This window comes from Cololabis saira, chromosome 2 (genome assembly GCF_033807715.1).
Source record: "Cololabis saira isolate AMF1-May2022 chromosome 2, fColSai1.1, whole genome shotgun sequence".
NCBI classification, from domain to species: domain Eukaryota; kingdom Metazoa; phylum Chordata; class Actinopteri; order Beloniformes; family Belonidae; genus Cololabis; species Cololabis saira.
The window spans coordinates 45,676,943-45,693,273 of NC_084588.1; the positions used below are offsets into that span (position 1 = coordinate 45,676,943).

The window sequence follows — 16,331 nt, forward strand, 5'->3', positions numbered from 1 at the left end:
TAGCGTATTCTTCTTTGCATTTATTTTGTCTTAGTTTTGATTCTAATTCCGGTTAAAGCGCCCCGAGCGGTGGAAGAAAAATCCACAGAATAGCTGCACCTTTGTATAAGCCGCACGGTTCAAAATCTATGAAAAAAGTAGCGGCTTATAGTCCAGAAAATACGGTAAATCAAATGTCCTTTTTGCAGTCAAATTACCTATAAAAAAAACAGATCATAGGACAATTATAGTGTTAAATCAATTTTTAACAATCAGTAAGAGTTTTTTTTAAACAGTATATCAAATTCATCGTTATCGCAGTAAAAACACAAACAATCCCAATAATACAAAAACAAAAAAAATTTACCTAACATTTATTAACAGTTACTCATGACAAAAAATGAGAACTTGAAGATAGCCATCACTGCATATTTCACAGAGATTGGAAAATCTAATATTCATATAGTTAAACCTGAAATAATGATGACATTAGGCTTTTTATGTTATCTAACTCCTTTAATTACTTAAGGAAGGCGTATGCCGTATGGTACATAAAGCCAGGAGGTTCATTGCTTTCCCAGAAGGTTTTGTTGTTAAGTGGAATCATAATTTCCCAGAATTTGACAGCCTTTTTCTGGTATTAACAGAGCTGCTACAACAGATTTCCTTCATGCTTATCTGACAAGTTAATGCCGTTAAATAAGAGACTGAGAGAAACTATTACTCAACAATCACTTACCGCACTAGCTGTTGACAGATCTGGCATCCTGGAAGACATCTGAAACAAGGTTCACATCCACATTATTAATAATTCATCTTAACTTATACATACATTCATGCTACAAAAATATTCTTATTGTTGTAATAAAGGACTAATGAGAGGTTTATGTTCATGTTAGAGGGCAATTCTTTGAAGATATCAGTTAGGCCATCTGTGACCGGGTAACATAACCTGGATAAGTCTGGCCTTCAACCAAGAGTAATTAATGCTGATAAAGAATTTACCTCAGTCGCTACCATATGTGGACCTTGAACTACTGTTACACATGTTTATGTACATTAACACTTGCGTAAGAAGTAGAAATGGCCGTAGGAAATAATTGATGCAAAAGAAAACAAAAGGAAAGCATGAAGCAGCGTGACTGTGTTAACTGTGTCAACTTTGTAGAAATGTAACAGCAATGGTTTACAGTCAAAGGAAGCTGTTAAACAGTAAATACTAATGTTGAGGTGAGAGGCTTTTTCTTTTGTGAACACTCTTCATGCATGCATGTATGTAAACCAGGGGTGTCAAATGTGCGGCCCGAGAGAGATTTTCATGCGGTCCGCAAGAAGTTTCCAACGCAAAAAAACTAAATGTTAATTTACTAAAAAGGAAGGCATAAATAATTGCCATGAATCGCAGCATATCCGATAATATATTTCTTCTACAAATCCATCGTTATTCCACAAATAGAGCAGTTTTCAACATTTTTTTTTGTTTTCTAGAATGCATTTGCCGATTTTATTTCTTTGTAGACGGTCGTTTATTTTTATTAACCGACAACTATTATACATTTTCGCAGGAAAAATATCACTGCTAAAAAAGATGATAGAAGATATTTATTCAGAGAATTTCAGTTTTGAATACGAGGATAGTGACAAAGTAAAACAGTTAAAAGAGAAGTGCTGAGTTTTTCGGCACACTGGCGTAAATATCCGCGCCAATTTTTAAAAATAAATACACTTAATTGTACTGGAAAAATCTCTAAATCACAAAGAAACACTCTCGGATGTAATAAGAAAGATTTAGCTTTAAATTAAATTAAATTTCCTATAAAAAAGCGAAATATAAAAAAAAACATACTTGTTTCTGTTTATCTTTTTAAAATGATATTAAATGTATCTTACATAATTTGAAAAAAAAAACGCGAAATTTCATGAAAAGATCCTGAAGAAATATATTTTACATAATTAGAGTGTAAACAAAGTGCATATTTCCTTTAAAATTAACTAAAATGATATTGTATTAGATAATAGTAAAAAAAAAAAAAAAGAATTAGAAAAAAAAAAATTTCGCACTGTTTTTGTTATTTTGAGCGTGCGGCCGCCGAGAAAAAAATTGGTCAAATCCGGCCCGCCAAGCAAAATGAGTTTGACACCCCTGATGTAAACTGTCATCTTCAAAACAGGCTAAGAAGATGCCGACATACAATTTTAACATTTCTTTGTAAGACACCAGAAAACTTTAACTGATACATTTAACATCAAAACATCAACATGAAGGTTCCTCACAAAGACAGTAAATGGTCCCAAAATGAGTAAAATCCCAACTTCTTATGATGTCATTTAGAAAAAAACCTAAACTAAAACAACAATAATAAAAGATAAGTTATGCTGGTTTATGATTTGCCCTCTCTTGATAACATAATTATAGTGACCAACACAAACATTGAAAACAGACTCATTTTAGCTCCAGGAGAGCAGTGGTTAGGGTTTGGGCCTACTTTAACACACATACACCATGTAATTACACCGTTTCCATGGCAATCAACAGAGGACAGATCAGACTCTGTCTGAGCACATACCTGTGGGGGTCCTTTGACACTGGAAGTATGTACACACATTCCCTCTTGGTGAAAGTGATTTCTATCCAGGGTTTCTGGGACTGCGAACAAAGAGGAAAGAAGACTTGTGAGCGTTACAAAAGTGAGAGCTCCTTCCGTTTGCCTTTATACATTCATTACGTTTGAATTTATGGGAATAAAGATGTAATTACAGTAAAAACTTCCCTGACAATTTAAAACAATGCCCAGTTGAATAGTGTTTGATATATCATGGAAATGTACAGGACTGTCTCAGAAAATTAGAATATTGTGATAAAGTTCTTTATTTTCTGTAATGCAATTACAAAAACAAAAATGTCGTACATTCTGGATTCATTACAAATAAACTGAAATATTGCAAGCCTTTTATTATTTTAATATTGCTGATTATGGCTTACAGTTTAAGATTAAGATTCCCAGAATATTCTAATTTTTTGAGATAGGATATTTGAGTTTTCTTAAGCTGTAAGCTATGATCAGCAATATTAAAATAATAAAAGGCTTGCAATATTTCAGTTGATTTGTAATGAATCCAAAATGTGTGACATTTTTGCATTACAGAAAATAAAGGACTTTATCACAATATTCTAATTTTCAGAGACAGTCCTGTATTAATTTGGAGATTCAAAATAGAAATATATGACTAAATAACAGCATTGTTCAGTGAAAATGATGAACCCTCAAACATAATTAATAAGAAAAAGGTGTTTAAGGGGCAAAATGGACATTAATCCAAGATAAAAAAAAAAAAAAAGATAAATAATAAAAAAAATACTGAAAAATAAAAATAACTGTAGTGGTGGTATCTACATACATCAATGCTGTAAACTGCAATAATACAATCACACTGCATAATACCACTCTTTCAAAAGCTCTTAAGTTACTGGAATTTTTAATAAATGCATGAAGCTTTATTGTTTCTCCAGAACCGCACACAGAAATCCAGAGCCGATTAGCACCATTAATCCCTCCCAGCGCAAAAAGGGCAAGACTGCATACAACACCACAAAGCATTTCAACAATTCCTAAAAACCCAGCAAATGGCTTATGTAGGAGTTAGCAGCATTTGACCTTCAATATCAGCGTGTTTGATACTATAAACATGGCAAAAAAAAAGCAAAGACGCAAAAAGTACTGTAATGACCTTTTTTTTTTAAGCCTACTGACATGGTACAGACGTCTAAAATCTAGTATTAAACAGTTACAGCCGTCATTGCAGGGCTTTTCTTTCTACTTAAACACTTGTATAAAGAGAGGTCATCCCACTACCGGACTGATGAAGCTGAGCAACTCTGTACCTGGACGTCCGCCTCTTCATCTCTGTGTTTAAGGGCTTTGTAGAGGAACATACCAAGGGTTCTTCATGCATCTCCTAGACAAACCACAGCCACCACAGCCTCCCCTGAGCACTGGATCATCAGAAACAACGACTCTCCAAACTCGGCTTCTGAAGATTTGCACGCAATTTCCATTTAGGTCTCAAAGTCTACGGCAACTGCTGCATACGGAGCCAGCCCAAGTTAAAAGCTGAGTGATCAGTGAGAGGTTGCTGCCTCCAAACTCCTTCCACTGTTAATCTGTTAAAAAGCCACTCAGGGGGCAGATGAATGTGTCTGAGACAAACTAGATATTATACTAAGGCTAGGGAGAATGAGGAAAGGGAGGAGGGGGTGTGGGAGAGGATTAGTAAATAGGCAGAGGCCTTGGTGATATATACCTGGTTGTCTACTGATGACACACCACCAACTGTGATTCATGCACTTGACACGAAACCTTTCCCAACGACTTAGACCCTCTAGAATGGCCTCTCATTAACCAGAGAACAGCCACGCAGCATTAAAAGTAATGCCACAAATAATATTTTTAAATCCACTGGCCACAACACAGCATTTAACAGACAAGGAACTCACAACCTACCGGTACACAATTGTGACTTTTGCAATCTATATACCCAGTACTCGAGTTGTAAAAACAAAATCGGGGGGGATGGTGGATTTTATCATATGGGGACAGATAATTTGTGGTGATTACAAACAATAAAATATATAACAAATAATAGCACTGACCAAAACACCTGCAGAAATACTGCAGGAATGACATAGCAGCAGTTAAATGCAGCCTTCTGTAAGCTTTAAATATCCACTGGGCTTACATCAAATACATCAAAACACAACAATAAAAAACAGTTTTCTGAACTTATAAATATGACTCTGTCCTTCACAGGATAAGTAACATGGATCACTGCAAAAACTCAAAATCTTAACAAGAATATTTGTCTTATTTCTTGTTAAAATGTCTCATTTTAGTAAAAAAAATCTCATTACACTTAAAACAAGACTCATCACTGGAAAAAACAAAAATTTTCACCTGTTTCAAGTAGATTTTCACTTGAAATAAGAAGAAAAATCTGCCAGTGGAACAAGATTTTTTTGCTTGTAATGAGAAGATAAATCTTGTCCCACTGGAAGATTTTCCTACTTATTTCAAGTGAAGATTTACTTGAAACAGGTGAAAATTGTCAAATAAGTTATTTTTCTGGTGTTATTTTTCTGGTGACGACTCTAAATGTTGAAATAGCAGTAAAACCACATTCATTGATGAAATGACATAAGGGATGGAAAGGAGGGATGGCAGTTTTACAGGGGGGATGATTTTGACCGTTTTTATTTCAGGGGGGGGGGGTTTAAGCATTTAATTTCATTTTTCTTTTGCCTATGCAAATGTTGACTTCAGACATATACTGATTTATTTCCCCCCTTTCAATGCAAGTTATTATCTAAGCTGTTGGAATTAACACTTGTGTCTATTTAAATATATGTTCTTGTTAAAGCGTGCAAAGAACCATCAATTAACAATGCAGTCCACGCAGTCATGTATCAGTGCAACTGGCAATGATCCCAAGCATTCACATGCACAGGTCTGACTGTGTGACCAAAATACATTATTTATCTAAAACAAACAAACAACTTCACATCCAACTCCCCACCAAAAAATATGTTTAATGTTTTAACGTGGCACTTATTTCTGTTTCTGAATAGCACTTTTTGGCTTTAGTGTGTGACAATATATAAATACTATGTATTTATATTGATAATAAAAGGTTTGGTAATGTAAATTAAATAAGCAAGAACCTTCACAATATTGTCTGGGCTTGTTCAAAATGAAAATCTGCAGCTCTACTTCCCATCTGGATGACTTTTAAAAAAGGAACGTTCCAGAGTTCAACAACCCCAAACTCTATTATTAGATAGCAAGACGAGTAAACTGATGTGTATGATGTGAATCAATATAATTTAGAGTGAGAACAGGATATACATTCTTACTCTAATATAAAAATATATGCAGCAAAGGCAATTATTAACAGGGGGCAACAGACCAACATCAAATTACCTTTGCCTCCTTTTTCAACAATAAGGTGGCAGCTATAAAGAGCTAATTAATTACCCCAAAGGGTGTGCCATCCAACTCTGTTGACCATACTTATAGAAGTCCTATTATGTCCCTGTCTGACTCTTATTCAAACATGTAGTAATCTTATTACATGTCCTGGTCTGACTCCTCCTGGTACTTTTCACTCCCAGTTTACTCCTCACTGAGAGCAAATATACCACACACATGATAAATGCTTCCATGAGGTTCGGGAATGGTTCCCAGTTCCTTCAAACAGGAACGGGTAAAGTCTTTACTAGAAAAACTCTCTTTCAATGCTGCTCCAGTTGAGAACCATCTGCCAGTTTTTCTACTTCCTTTCCTGCCTGAAATGACCGAAAGACTGGTTTCCAAACAGGTCTGAAGAGTTCCTTTCTCTGAGAAACCTAGAACCTTGGTGTGGCTTCAACAGTTGTGACGCCACTGAAATAGTTCTGGTTTCTGTGGAAAAAGTCCTTATGAGCAGCTAAAACTGCAGGTCAATCCTCAGTCTTCACTTTGACACAGGTAATCACTATATTCTACTATCAGTTTTCTCTGGGGCACCTCGGGAAAAAAACTCTTGGTTTGAATTCGTTCCCCATCTTTTGTTTTGATAATAAAAAACAGAAAACGGATCGTTATCCATTATCCGTTATCCGTTATCATTGATGTGTTTGAAAATCGAAATTGGCAATTAAAACAGCGAGTGGAAAACTCTTTTCTCTATTTCCTATTCGTTTCCAAGGATACTGAAAACAAGGATTGGACAAATGGGGGGATTGCACATGCGCAGTAATAAATGAATAAAGTTGTTTCTGGTTCTTTTGTTGATCAGATTGAAAATTAACAGTTTTAGATTTTTTTAATGTTGAAACAGAAAATAAATCAAATATGAAAAACGGGAGTGAAACATGAGTTTAATCTGTAATCTGTCTTCACTCCGTCATGAAACTGCAGTGATGTTGTGACAGTCCGTTCAGCTGCAGCGTCCAATCAATAACATGTACTGAACTCTAACATACTGCCCCCCCCCCCCCCCCGTTGGAAAAAAATAGGAAATAGAGAAAAGAGTTTTCCACTCGCTGTTTTAATTCCCAATTTCGATTTTCAAACACATCAATGAAATCGGATAACGGATAACGGATAACGGATAACGATCTGTTTTCCGTTTTCCAATATCAAAACAAAAGATGGGAAACGGATTATATCTCTATTTTTATTTTGTCATTTCAAAACAAAAAACGGATGGCCGCGAAGTACACGGACCTGCCATCCACTAGCACGGGCTCTCGTATCATGGCTATACAGATGACACCCAGCTTTTCTTGTCATTTCTGGAAGATTCCTATCATCTCAGCAAGGTTATCAGACGGCCTCTGTGACCTTTCATGGATGAGGGGACAGCATCTTCAACTAAACTTCAAGGTCTTAGCTCTTGGTCATTAGTGGTAATATTAAGTTTGTATGTGCACACAAACCATATAAAAAAGGACTATTTATACAGAGATTCATCTGGTTACTAACAATTTTTCCAAAGTCAGAACAAATCGATACTGATGTAGCACAATCTTACATCACACAAAAGGGGGAGAGTTCTGGCCTCTGCTTCTCACACTTGCCTATTTTACAGAGCACTACTGATAAAGCTCTATGGAAACTGCAAGGCTGTATCAATTTATTTTGTTGTGTTCGTGGTTCCTTCTTACCCTGGAAGACACGCACGCACACACGCACGCACGCACGCACGCACGCACGCACGCAAACTAGCATTTGAAGTTTGATTCCACTTAACCAGACTGAGTCACACGGGTTGAAAGCTATTCTTTTCCACAACAGTGCTGAATTTTCACTACAGCGCCTCGAAGAGGTTAAAGAATTACTGGTGGTGAATGTTTCCAAAAGGCCTCATCTCCAGACAATCTGTAATTACAAAAAAACGCAACAGTAAACAAGTTCAAAATGTAAGACTGTCCCTCCCAAAGAACGTGTATGTACTTCCTCTTCAGCCTCCAAGAATGCATCAGCCAAGATGGACAGAATATATGAATGTTGAGTAAAATAATCACCGTGTGTGATCATTTTAATTACTAGCAACAATTACGAGGCTCAGCCAACGAACTACACGTTGGAAGAGTTCTTTGACCAAAAACTCTGCCTTTGTGATCCAACCCAAAGAGTCAATAAGGCAGATCAAGCCGGACTGTGCTCTGTTAAACCCTAACTGTGGTACCTGAGAATGTCGGGCAACAAAAGACTGGAACTTTAGAGGCCCTGCCAAAAAACACATTAGACTAACTCTCCCACTTCCTCACTCCCTCCCTCTTCCTCTCTGGCTTCTCTCTCCCCGAGCTCGATATTTTATCGTTTCTTTGTTCATGTAGAAAGTATAATCCGACACCTTTATGTGCCTCCCAATTTTAAAGATGATGACGAGTTTTGTTCGCTGGCATCTATGTGTCTCCGTCTGAGTTATGCCGTTGGAACCAAGGGGAACAAATCTGAGGACATCCTTTGACAATATCTTCATTCTCAGACTGTATTCCTACACCAGCTCACTAGAAAACACACTATGCAGTTAAAAAACTATTAAACCAATGGTGACATTAAATGACAAATATATTACATTATACAAAAACGAATTACTACTGCACCACTCGTGTATGGCTGGAAGCAAGGATGCAGAACTAGGGCATCGTCCACGGTACAGTGAGCATAGGCACTTGTCACAAGTTTTCCCACATCATAACCTTTATTCCTTAGTGCATTCCTCTGAGTTGCATCCTTGAAATCTTATAAATGTTCGTATATACACACACATATAAATACTGATTTAAAGCCTACAAGATGTGTGAATGTACAAATTTCTTGGTCTAATATAACAGTAAATTGAATTTCTTTGGCCCAAGTGTAATGAGCACAATAACTAAAGATTTACTTGAGGGTTTAAGAGAATTATGACAAAAATGTTTACTTATTTGATCTTATAATGATTTAAAGTCATTAAACATCAGCTGCAACACTTATGTTGACAGCACAGAAGTCAAAAAAAAAAAACAAGCTTATACCTCATAGCATTATTTCAAATAACCTTAAAAAAAAAAAAAAGCGTCACATAATAGCTACGCTGCGTCCACAGCAGACGGGGCACAAGAAAATGGCATCGTTATAATGTCGTAGTTAGGCCATCAATCAATCATGCAACTTTAATGCAGATTAAAAGCAGCATAAAGCTTTTACAACACCTTTTAAGATTTACTTTAGTTTAGTCTCTTATTTCTAATTGAGTCTCTGTTACCTCTACCGTGATGTCTACTGCAGCTCTGTCACTCTGAGCTACTTTTGTCATTGTTGACATGTGAAATACTGAAATGAAGTGATAAGCATTTGTCTGATACAACTGGGACAAGATACCAAAGTTATTTTGGCAGCTTTTTGCCAATAGCAGGGAAGGGAGATGGCAAGAGCTAGATGATGCTTCTTAAAATTAAGCAAATATTCCTTCAAACGAAAATTATACTTTAACATAAAAGAAGGTATTTTGTTCTGCCTAAAAAAATAAAATAAAAATGGAAAGAACTTTAAGTTCATCAACCTCCACACAGATGATGGGACTGCAGATATGATCACCAGGTCTAATAACTGATTAGAAGTTAATTATTATGTGTGCCTGGTGAAATGTGATTCATATTCCAGTCTGAGGTTCACTGACTCATCCAACGCAACGCAGACTTGGATGATATTAAATCCCAAATTATAAAAAACTGATATTTTTGATAGGTACAAGTGGGGTAAAATGATGTACACTGTGGGCTAATGAACAGAAAATATACATTATACACATGCTAAATGGCATTTTACCTCCGGCGGGCTTTAATCATTTACAGTCATTTTCATATCTTAGCCGTTCTGGATATCTTGGCATATAAAAAAAATGAGGTATTAATAAGTGCAATACAGTCTCAAGATAAGATTCCAAGGTGTCTGCATAGAGAACTATATACAGTCATGAGACCAACGTGTGACGGCCCTCCAGCTTCTACCCTTGTGCTCCCAGGGCAAACCTCTGAAGGGGTGCACAGTGTGAGCAAATGCAAAGTTAGCAGATTGCCTCGAGCCATGCTTCCAAGAACTGATACAACATAGTGGTGCACAACATGTGATGGCTTTTCCACTGAACACGCATGGTCTCATAGTCACCTGAGACTGTGAAAACTCAGCTTCAAGCAGTTCCAAGCTAGAACACAGTCTCAAAGACGGTATTAGTAGTAACCTCTTACCACTAATAATAAATAAAGGGCTCACTACTACACAGGTTTGACAGCACAGCTGCATATAAACCGGTTATGTATATTTCTTCTATATAAGCTTTCTTTTGTGTGCAAATAATGGATATGTGCTTGAGCAAGAGCTCCCCTCCAGAATGAGGGAAAGCACACAACTACTAAAATACTGCAGTAGGACCTCCATTCATAAAAATTCCCAAGATGCAACTGTGACCAACATTTTTTAAAGTCCAATCCAGGGCCAGTTAAAAGATTGTTATCAGTTTCTTCAAACGAGCTTCTGTGTGGCGTAATAGCACAAGATATCAGCGCTCAGACGCAGATACCCCAGTCACTGAGCAAACTCACACATGCAATCTTCTGATAAGTACCGTATTTTCGCGACCATAAGGCGCAACTTTTTTTTTTTTTTTTTTTTTTTAAATGTGCCGGGCGCCTTAAGAAACGGTGCGCCGTGTCTATTACCTGAATTACGGTAATGTAAGGCCGGCCACCATGAGAACTGTAAAAAGAGAAGGGGCGGGTGAAGCCCCCGTGAGTTGCGACGTGAATGAGACCATCCACTGAGCTGTTTAATGCGGAAACAGATGATGAAAACTTTTAAGGATTTGCTTGATGTGTAAAATACAACCAAACTAAGTTTTGCTCCGCTCTATTTAAATAAGCACACTTGTGTGCACACTTGTGCTGGAGCAGCGCGGTGATGGTCGCTGCTGCAGCCGACTTCCTGGTTCCCAAAGCGGGTCCGATGACCTGGTTCCCGGCCGTTTTACGAGCAGAGATTTCTGGGGTCTGTCTCAGGTCAGATCAGCTTCACCCTCCGAAATTTGCAGCCAAATCTGTCGGTTATAAACCCGGTACCGGATCCCGACATGCGCGGGTGTTTTTCGCAGCGCGACACACACTTACTGGTTTATGTGGCGCTTGCCTGGCGCAGCTGATGGACAGAAACTGTATGGGGATTTTTAAAATAAAAACTTTGCATAAGACGTTTCCAGCCGGAGTCATTATAAGGGTGAATGAAAAGAGGGGGCTGGATGAAAGGATGATGATCAAGAAGCTGAGACAGGTCTGGAAATTCGGACTGGCAGCTGAATTAACGGAGCTCCTGTCGCATACAACCCGGTACCGGCTCCCCGACAGCGCGTGTGTGTGAGCGGGTCCAGCGCGGCGGTCCCGGGACCCGGGACCGCCGCGGGACCAGCGCGGGGGGGGGGGGCAGACCGGGACCGGGACCCGGGACCCGGTCCAGCGCGAGGGAGCAGACGGGGAGCGGACCCGGTCCAGCGCGGGGGAGCAGACGGGGAGCGGGACCCGGGACCGCCGCGGTCGGGATTTTTAAAAGAAAAGCGTTCCCTAAAGAGACTTTTCCAGCCAGAGTGAAATGAAAAGGGCTGGATGGATGAGGAGATGATCAGTGGCTGAGACAGGTTTATGTGCAGCAACCCGGTGGTTTTTTTAAATTCTTTAATGCAGAAACAGAATATGAACCTTTGAAGGGTTTGATTGATGTGAAAAGTGAAATAAAATATCAAACTAAGTTTTGCTTCCGCTGTATTTTTAGCGCGTGTGTGTTCTGCAGCGTGCGTGTGTGTGTGCAGCTCCGTCTCCGTAGACGGCGCCTTTTGGGTCGGTGCGCCATATGTGTGTTTTAAAACCAAAAATGACACACAAAACTGAGGGTGCGCCTTTCCACACAGTGCGCCATATGGTCGCGAAAATACGGTACACATTCTTGTGGAATACAACATTTTGTATGAATAGTTTCTGCAAGACCATTTTCCTAATGCATGAAAACCCAAGCTACTGATCATCTAACAGCAACCATCATCACAGGCTGTCATGTGAAAACAATGCCCTGATGCAAAGCGGTAAGAGAGCTTATCTCATGAACCAGCATTACATCTAGTCAAAGTGTTGCTATCAGACTCCTCCTACAGGAGTGTCTTTCATCCAGAGGTAAGCTGGAGCATGTGACCAGCTCAGGACAACACTGTGGGAAATGAAAGGCCAAAGACAAGCTCTGGCTGCTCCGGAGCCCGATTAAACAACGGTATGAGAGAAACAAACAGATCATTGCTGTATTCTATATTGTTAGATTATACATATTTCTATATGCCAATAAACACCATTTGCAATTAGGTTCTGTGATATGAGGATATTGATACACCATTTCTTTATCCACATCCCCTGGTTATCAAGTATGTATATGTGATAGATGTTTATAAAAGTATCCAGTGTTGTGATAGTAAATATAAATGAATATAAGAATATGAGCGTTCAACCATTTCAGGGGCTGCTAAACTACACTGTCATCGCGTAAATAATATCAAGGCAATGAAGCTTACATGATCACACTCCTCATATCTTCAGTTATGCAGCTGTGCACTAAACAACGGTCAGGTTTGACTCACGACTGTGACGAATCGTGACAGTGTAAGTTTCCAGTATCCCTAAACATGTTGCACTGCTGGAAAAGAAAAAAGGGACATATAGGAAGTTTGTGGTAAAAAAAAAAAAAAGGGGGAGGTTGTGTTTTCTACCAAAGTCAGGGAATTACCAGGTAGGAACAATCATGACTGGAGAGGGTTTATCATAACGTATGTTCATCGTTACGTGTTTCCATGGCAACAGTAGAGGGTTGATTGACAGGGAAGAAAGTGGTCAGACCATTTCTGACCTGATGTCTTGTAAGGATGTTTATGTAGCTGTTGTACTTCTCACCTGGCCAATCCACGTATTTTAGTTGCCTACGTATTTTGATGGGAAAACCCAGGTGGTGTAGTGCGAGTGAGTTATTCTGTCAAATGCGTATAAGCACTTTTTATGCTCTGTTGAGAAAATTGATGTATAGATTCATTTGTCGACTGAATGACACACAAAACTCTGTTTTAATGCTGTTGACCAATCCTGGACTGAGTGCTGTGAGATATCAATCAGCAATGTGGAAACACTGGCATGACTGTCTTTTTTAAATTTGTATGTGTGTTTGTCTTTTTTAAATTGACCCTGAGTCTATTAATAAAGTATATCTATTTATTTTCCCGTAAATTTTCCGTTTTATAAAATAATGATTTTTAAACAGCAAACTGAATTGTCACTAGTTTCGCGAGAATTGCCACCTGCTGTATCCCGGGTGGCAGTTCTCATCATTAATTAAATGTGTCATTAATTAATTAAATGCTGAAATCATAAATATATATTTTTACTTAAAATGAATTGTATTTTAATTAAATAATGACATATTTCATTCTAAATTTTAATTAATTAATGACACATTTAATTAATTAATGATATATTTCATTCCCATTTTATTTAATTAATGATGTATTTATTTATTTAATTTTGGCACAAAAAATCCTCCATATCTGAAAGTCATGAGTGAAAATGACTAAATTAAAAGAAAGTGTAAATGTTTCGCTTGAAGACAATCAATGTGTGTATAAACTGAAAATATTTAAAATAAAAAAGTACTTTAATTCACTTTTCTGTTTTCATTTAGGCTCCATTATAGGAATTACACACATGTCAGTGTCAACAAAGGTAGACCAGGTAGATATTTTTAGATTTATTGTAAACCTGTCCTAAAAAATATAATCCTGGTTGGACTGGTGGGACATTTCCCTTATTTTTAAATCACAAACTTGGCAGGTATGCTTTATTTAAACACTCGTGACTGGCAATGTGAGCGAGTCTGGTCTGAGCTCCCATTGCTGTAAATGTGAATAACCAGCTAGCAGCTAGTTAGCTGCCTAGCTCCTGCTAGCCGGCTAGCCCGCTAACCTGCGTGGGAGATTTAACAGGGTTTTTTTTATCCTGCTGGTTTAATGTGTCACTATTTTTTTTTTTACTCGTTAGATCAAATCTATGTTGCTCACACAGAAAAACCAGACATCCACCCCCCCGAAAAAAAAAAAAAATAAAAAAAAAATAAAAACCGCAAATATTGGCTGTGTGTCTGACAGCACCTGTCAATCAAACCCCCCCATTGATTTAACCACGAGGTCGAGGCTGAAACACGTACCATCCTCTTCACCGGTGAGACTGCGGCAGGGCTCCGGCGTGGCTGCTGTCCATCTACCGGTTCTCTCGGTCGGCCCTGGAGGGGAAGCCCGCTGGAGGTTGGAGAGATCCGCTTCGGCTGCAGCTCCAGCGGAAGGTTGCTTTTTCATAATTGTGCGACTCCAGACTGACGCTGCGTAAACGAGCCCGGCTGACTCAGCCTGCTCTCACTGTCAGAGGCTGAGGGATGATTTATGGTTCCGCGTCACAGCGACACAGGGACTACGGCGTAGGGTGCGCGTCGTCCGCGTAGGCTACGGCGTGGGCCCTGCGTCGATTTAACGCGGAACTATAAATCGGGGTTCAAGGCGGAGCCACCGGCCACGTGTGGCCCTTTGTTTTAGTTCCTGATCATCAGGACTGACATGCTGTTAGGGCTGACAACCAATACTGGAGTTGAGGGGGGATGAGGGGAGATGGCATCCCCCCTGAAATAAAAACAGTCCAAATCATCCCCCCTGTAAAACTGTCATCCCCCCTTTCCATCCCTTATGTCATTTCATCAATGAATGTGGTTTTACTGCTATTTCAACATTTAGTCATCACCAGAAAAATAACTAATTTGACAATTTTCACCTGTTTCAAGTACATTTTCACTTGAAATAAGTAGGAAAATCTGCCAGTGGGACAAGATTTATCTTCTTATTACAAGCAAAAAAATCTTGTTGCACTGGCAGATTTTTCTACTTATTTCAAGTGAAAATCTACTTGAAACAGGTGAAAATTGTTTTTTCCAGTGATGAGTAATAAGATTTTTTGACTAAAATGAGACATTTTATCTAGAAATAAGACAAATATTCTTGTTAAGATTGTGAGTTTCTGCAGTGATCCATTTTCCTTATCCTATGAAGGACAGAGTCATATTGATAATAATAATAATAATAATAATTCATTTTATTTAGCGGCGCCTTTCAAGTCACCCAAGGTCACCTTACAGAATAAAAACAAAAACAAAAATACAATGGAAATACAAATACAGGAAATACAATAGAAATACAATAGAAATTATAATACATACATATACAATGGACAACCGAGGTGCAACAGTACAGATAACGCAACAGTATGGTGGGAAGTAGTGATAAGTTCAGAAAACTGTTTTTTATAGTTGTGTTTTGATGTATTTGATGTAAGCCCAGTGGATATTTAAAGCTTACAGAAGGCTGCATTTAACTGCTGCTATGTCATTCCTGCAGTATTTCTGCAGGTGTTTTGGTCAGTGCTATTATTTGTAATATATTATATTATTTGTAATCAGCACAAATTATCTGTCCCCATATGATAAAATCCACCATCCCCCCTGATTTTTTTTTACAACTCGAGTACTGCTGCAAACTCCCTGAAAAATAAATAAGGCAAGGCAATGAATGTTTATTTATAAAGCCCTTTACAACACACAGGGTGACCAAAGTGCTTTCCATTAAAATCCACATTAAAACAATTTAAAAGTGACATAATAAAACCATTAAAATTAAGTGAAGAATATTTCACATCAATACTATGTATTAAAAGCCAGTCTAAATAACCAAGACAAGACAAGGCAAGTTTATTTATACAGCAAAATTCAACACAAGGTAATTCAAAGTGCTTTACATCCACATAATTAGACAGTAAATAACAAATAAAATGAAATACAATTATGAGAAAAGAAGGTAAAATAATAAAAAGCACACGTTGCTGATTTAAGAGTACGCTTAAATAACAAATAAATGAAATAAAATGATAAGAAAAGAGGTAAAATAATAAAAAGCACAAGTTGTTAAAAATAAGGGCAGTAGAATACAGCAGGTAAGTATAGTCTAGTTAGTCAAAGTTTAGGATTATATCTTTATTTTACTCTCATAGCAGTGGATATTGCACAAATTGATTTGGCATAGCCATAGGTGTAAATCAGCTGTCCTTGACACCACTCTCCACTAATCCAGGCTTGGAAACACTGACTTGTGTCTCCCTTATTGGTTGGAATAAATGATCAGGGGTTCAGTGTCACGTCCAGGGAAACTTCACCACC

General features: G+C 38.0%; 1 protein-coding gene across 1 annotated transcript in view; it reads right to left on the reverse strand.

Annotated features, from left to right (window-relative positions):
- The window catches only part of LOC133464448 (transient receptor potential cation channel subfamily M member 7-like), a 62,328-nt gene extending 47,886 nt beyond the window's left edge, over positions 1-14,442 (reverse strand). The window contains 3 exon segments of the mRNA XM_061746444.1: positions 719-757; positions 2,547-2,626; positions 14,283-14,442. Of these exon segments, the coding sequence (XP_061602428.1) occupies positions 719-757; positions 2,547-2,626; positions 14,283-14,285 (122 nt within the window). The 5' untranslated portion in view covers positions 14,286-14,442.
- Between the last annotated feature and the right edge of the window lie 1,889 nt (positions 14,443-16,331).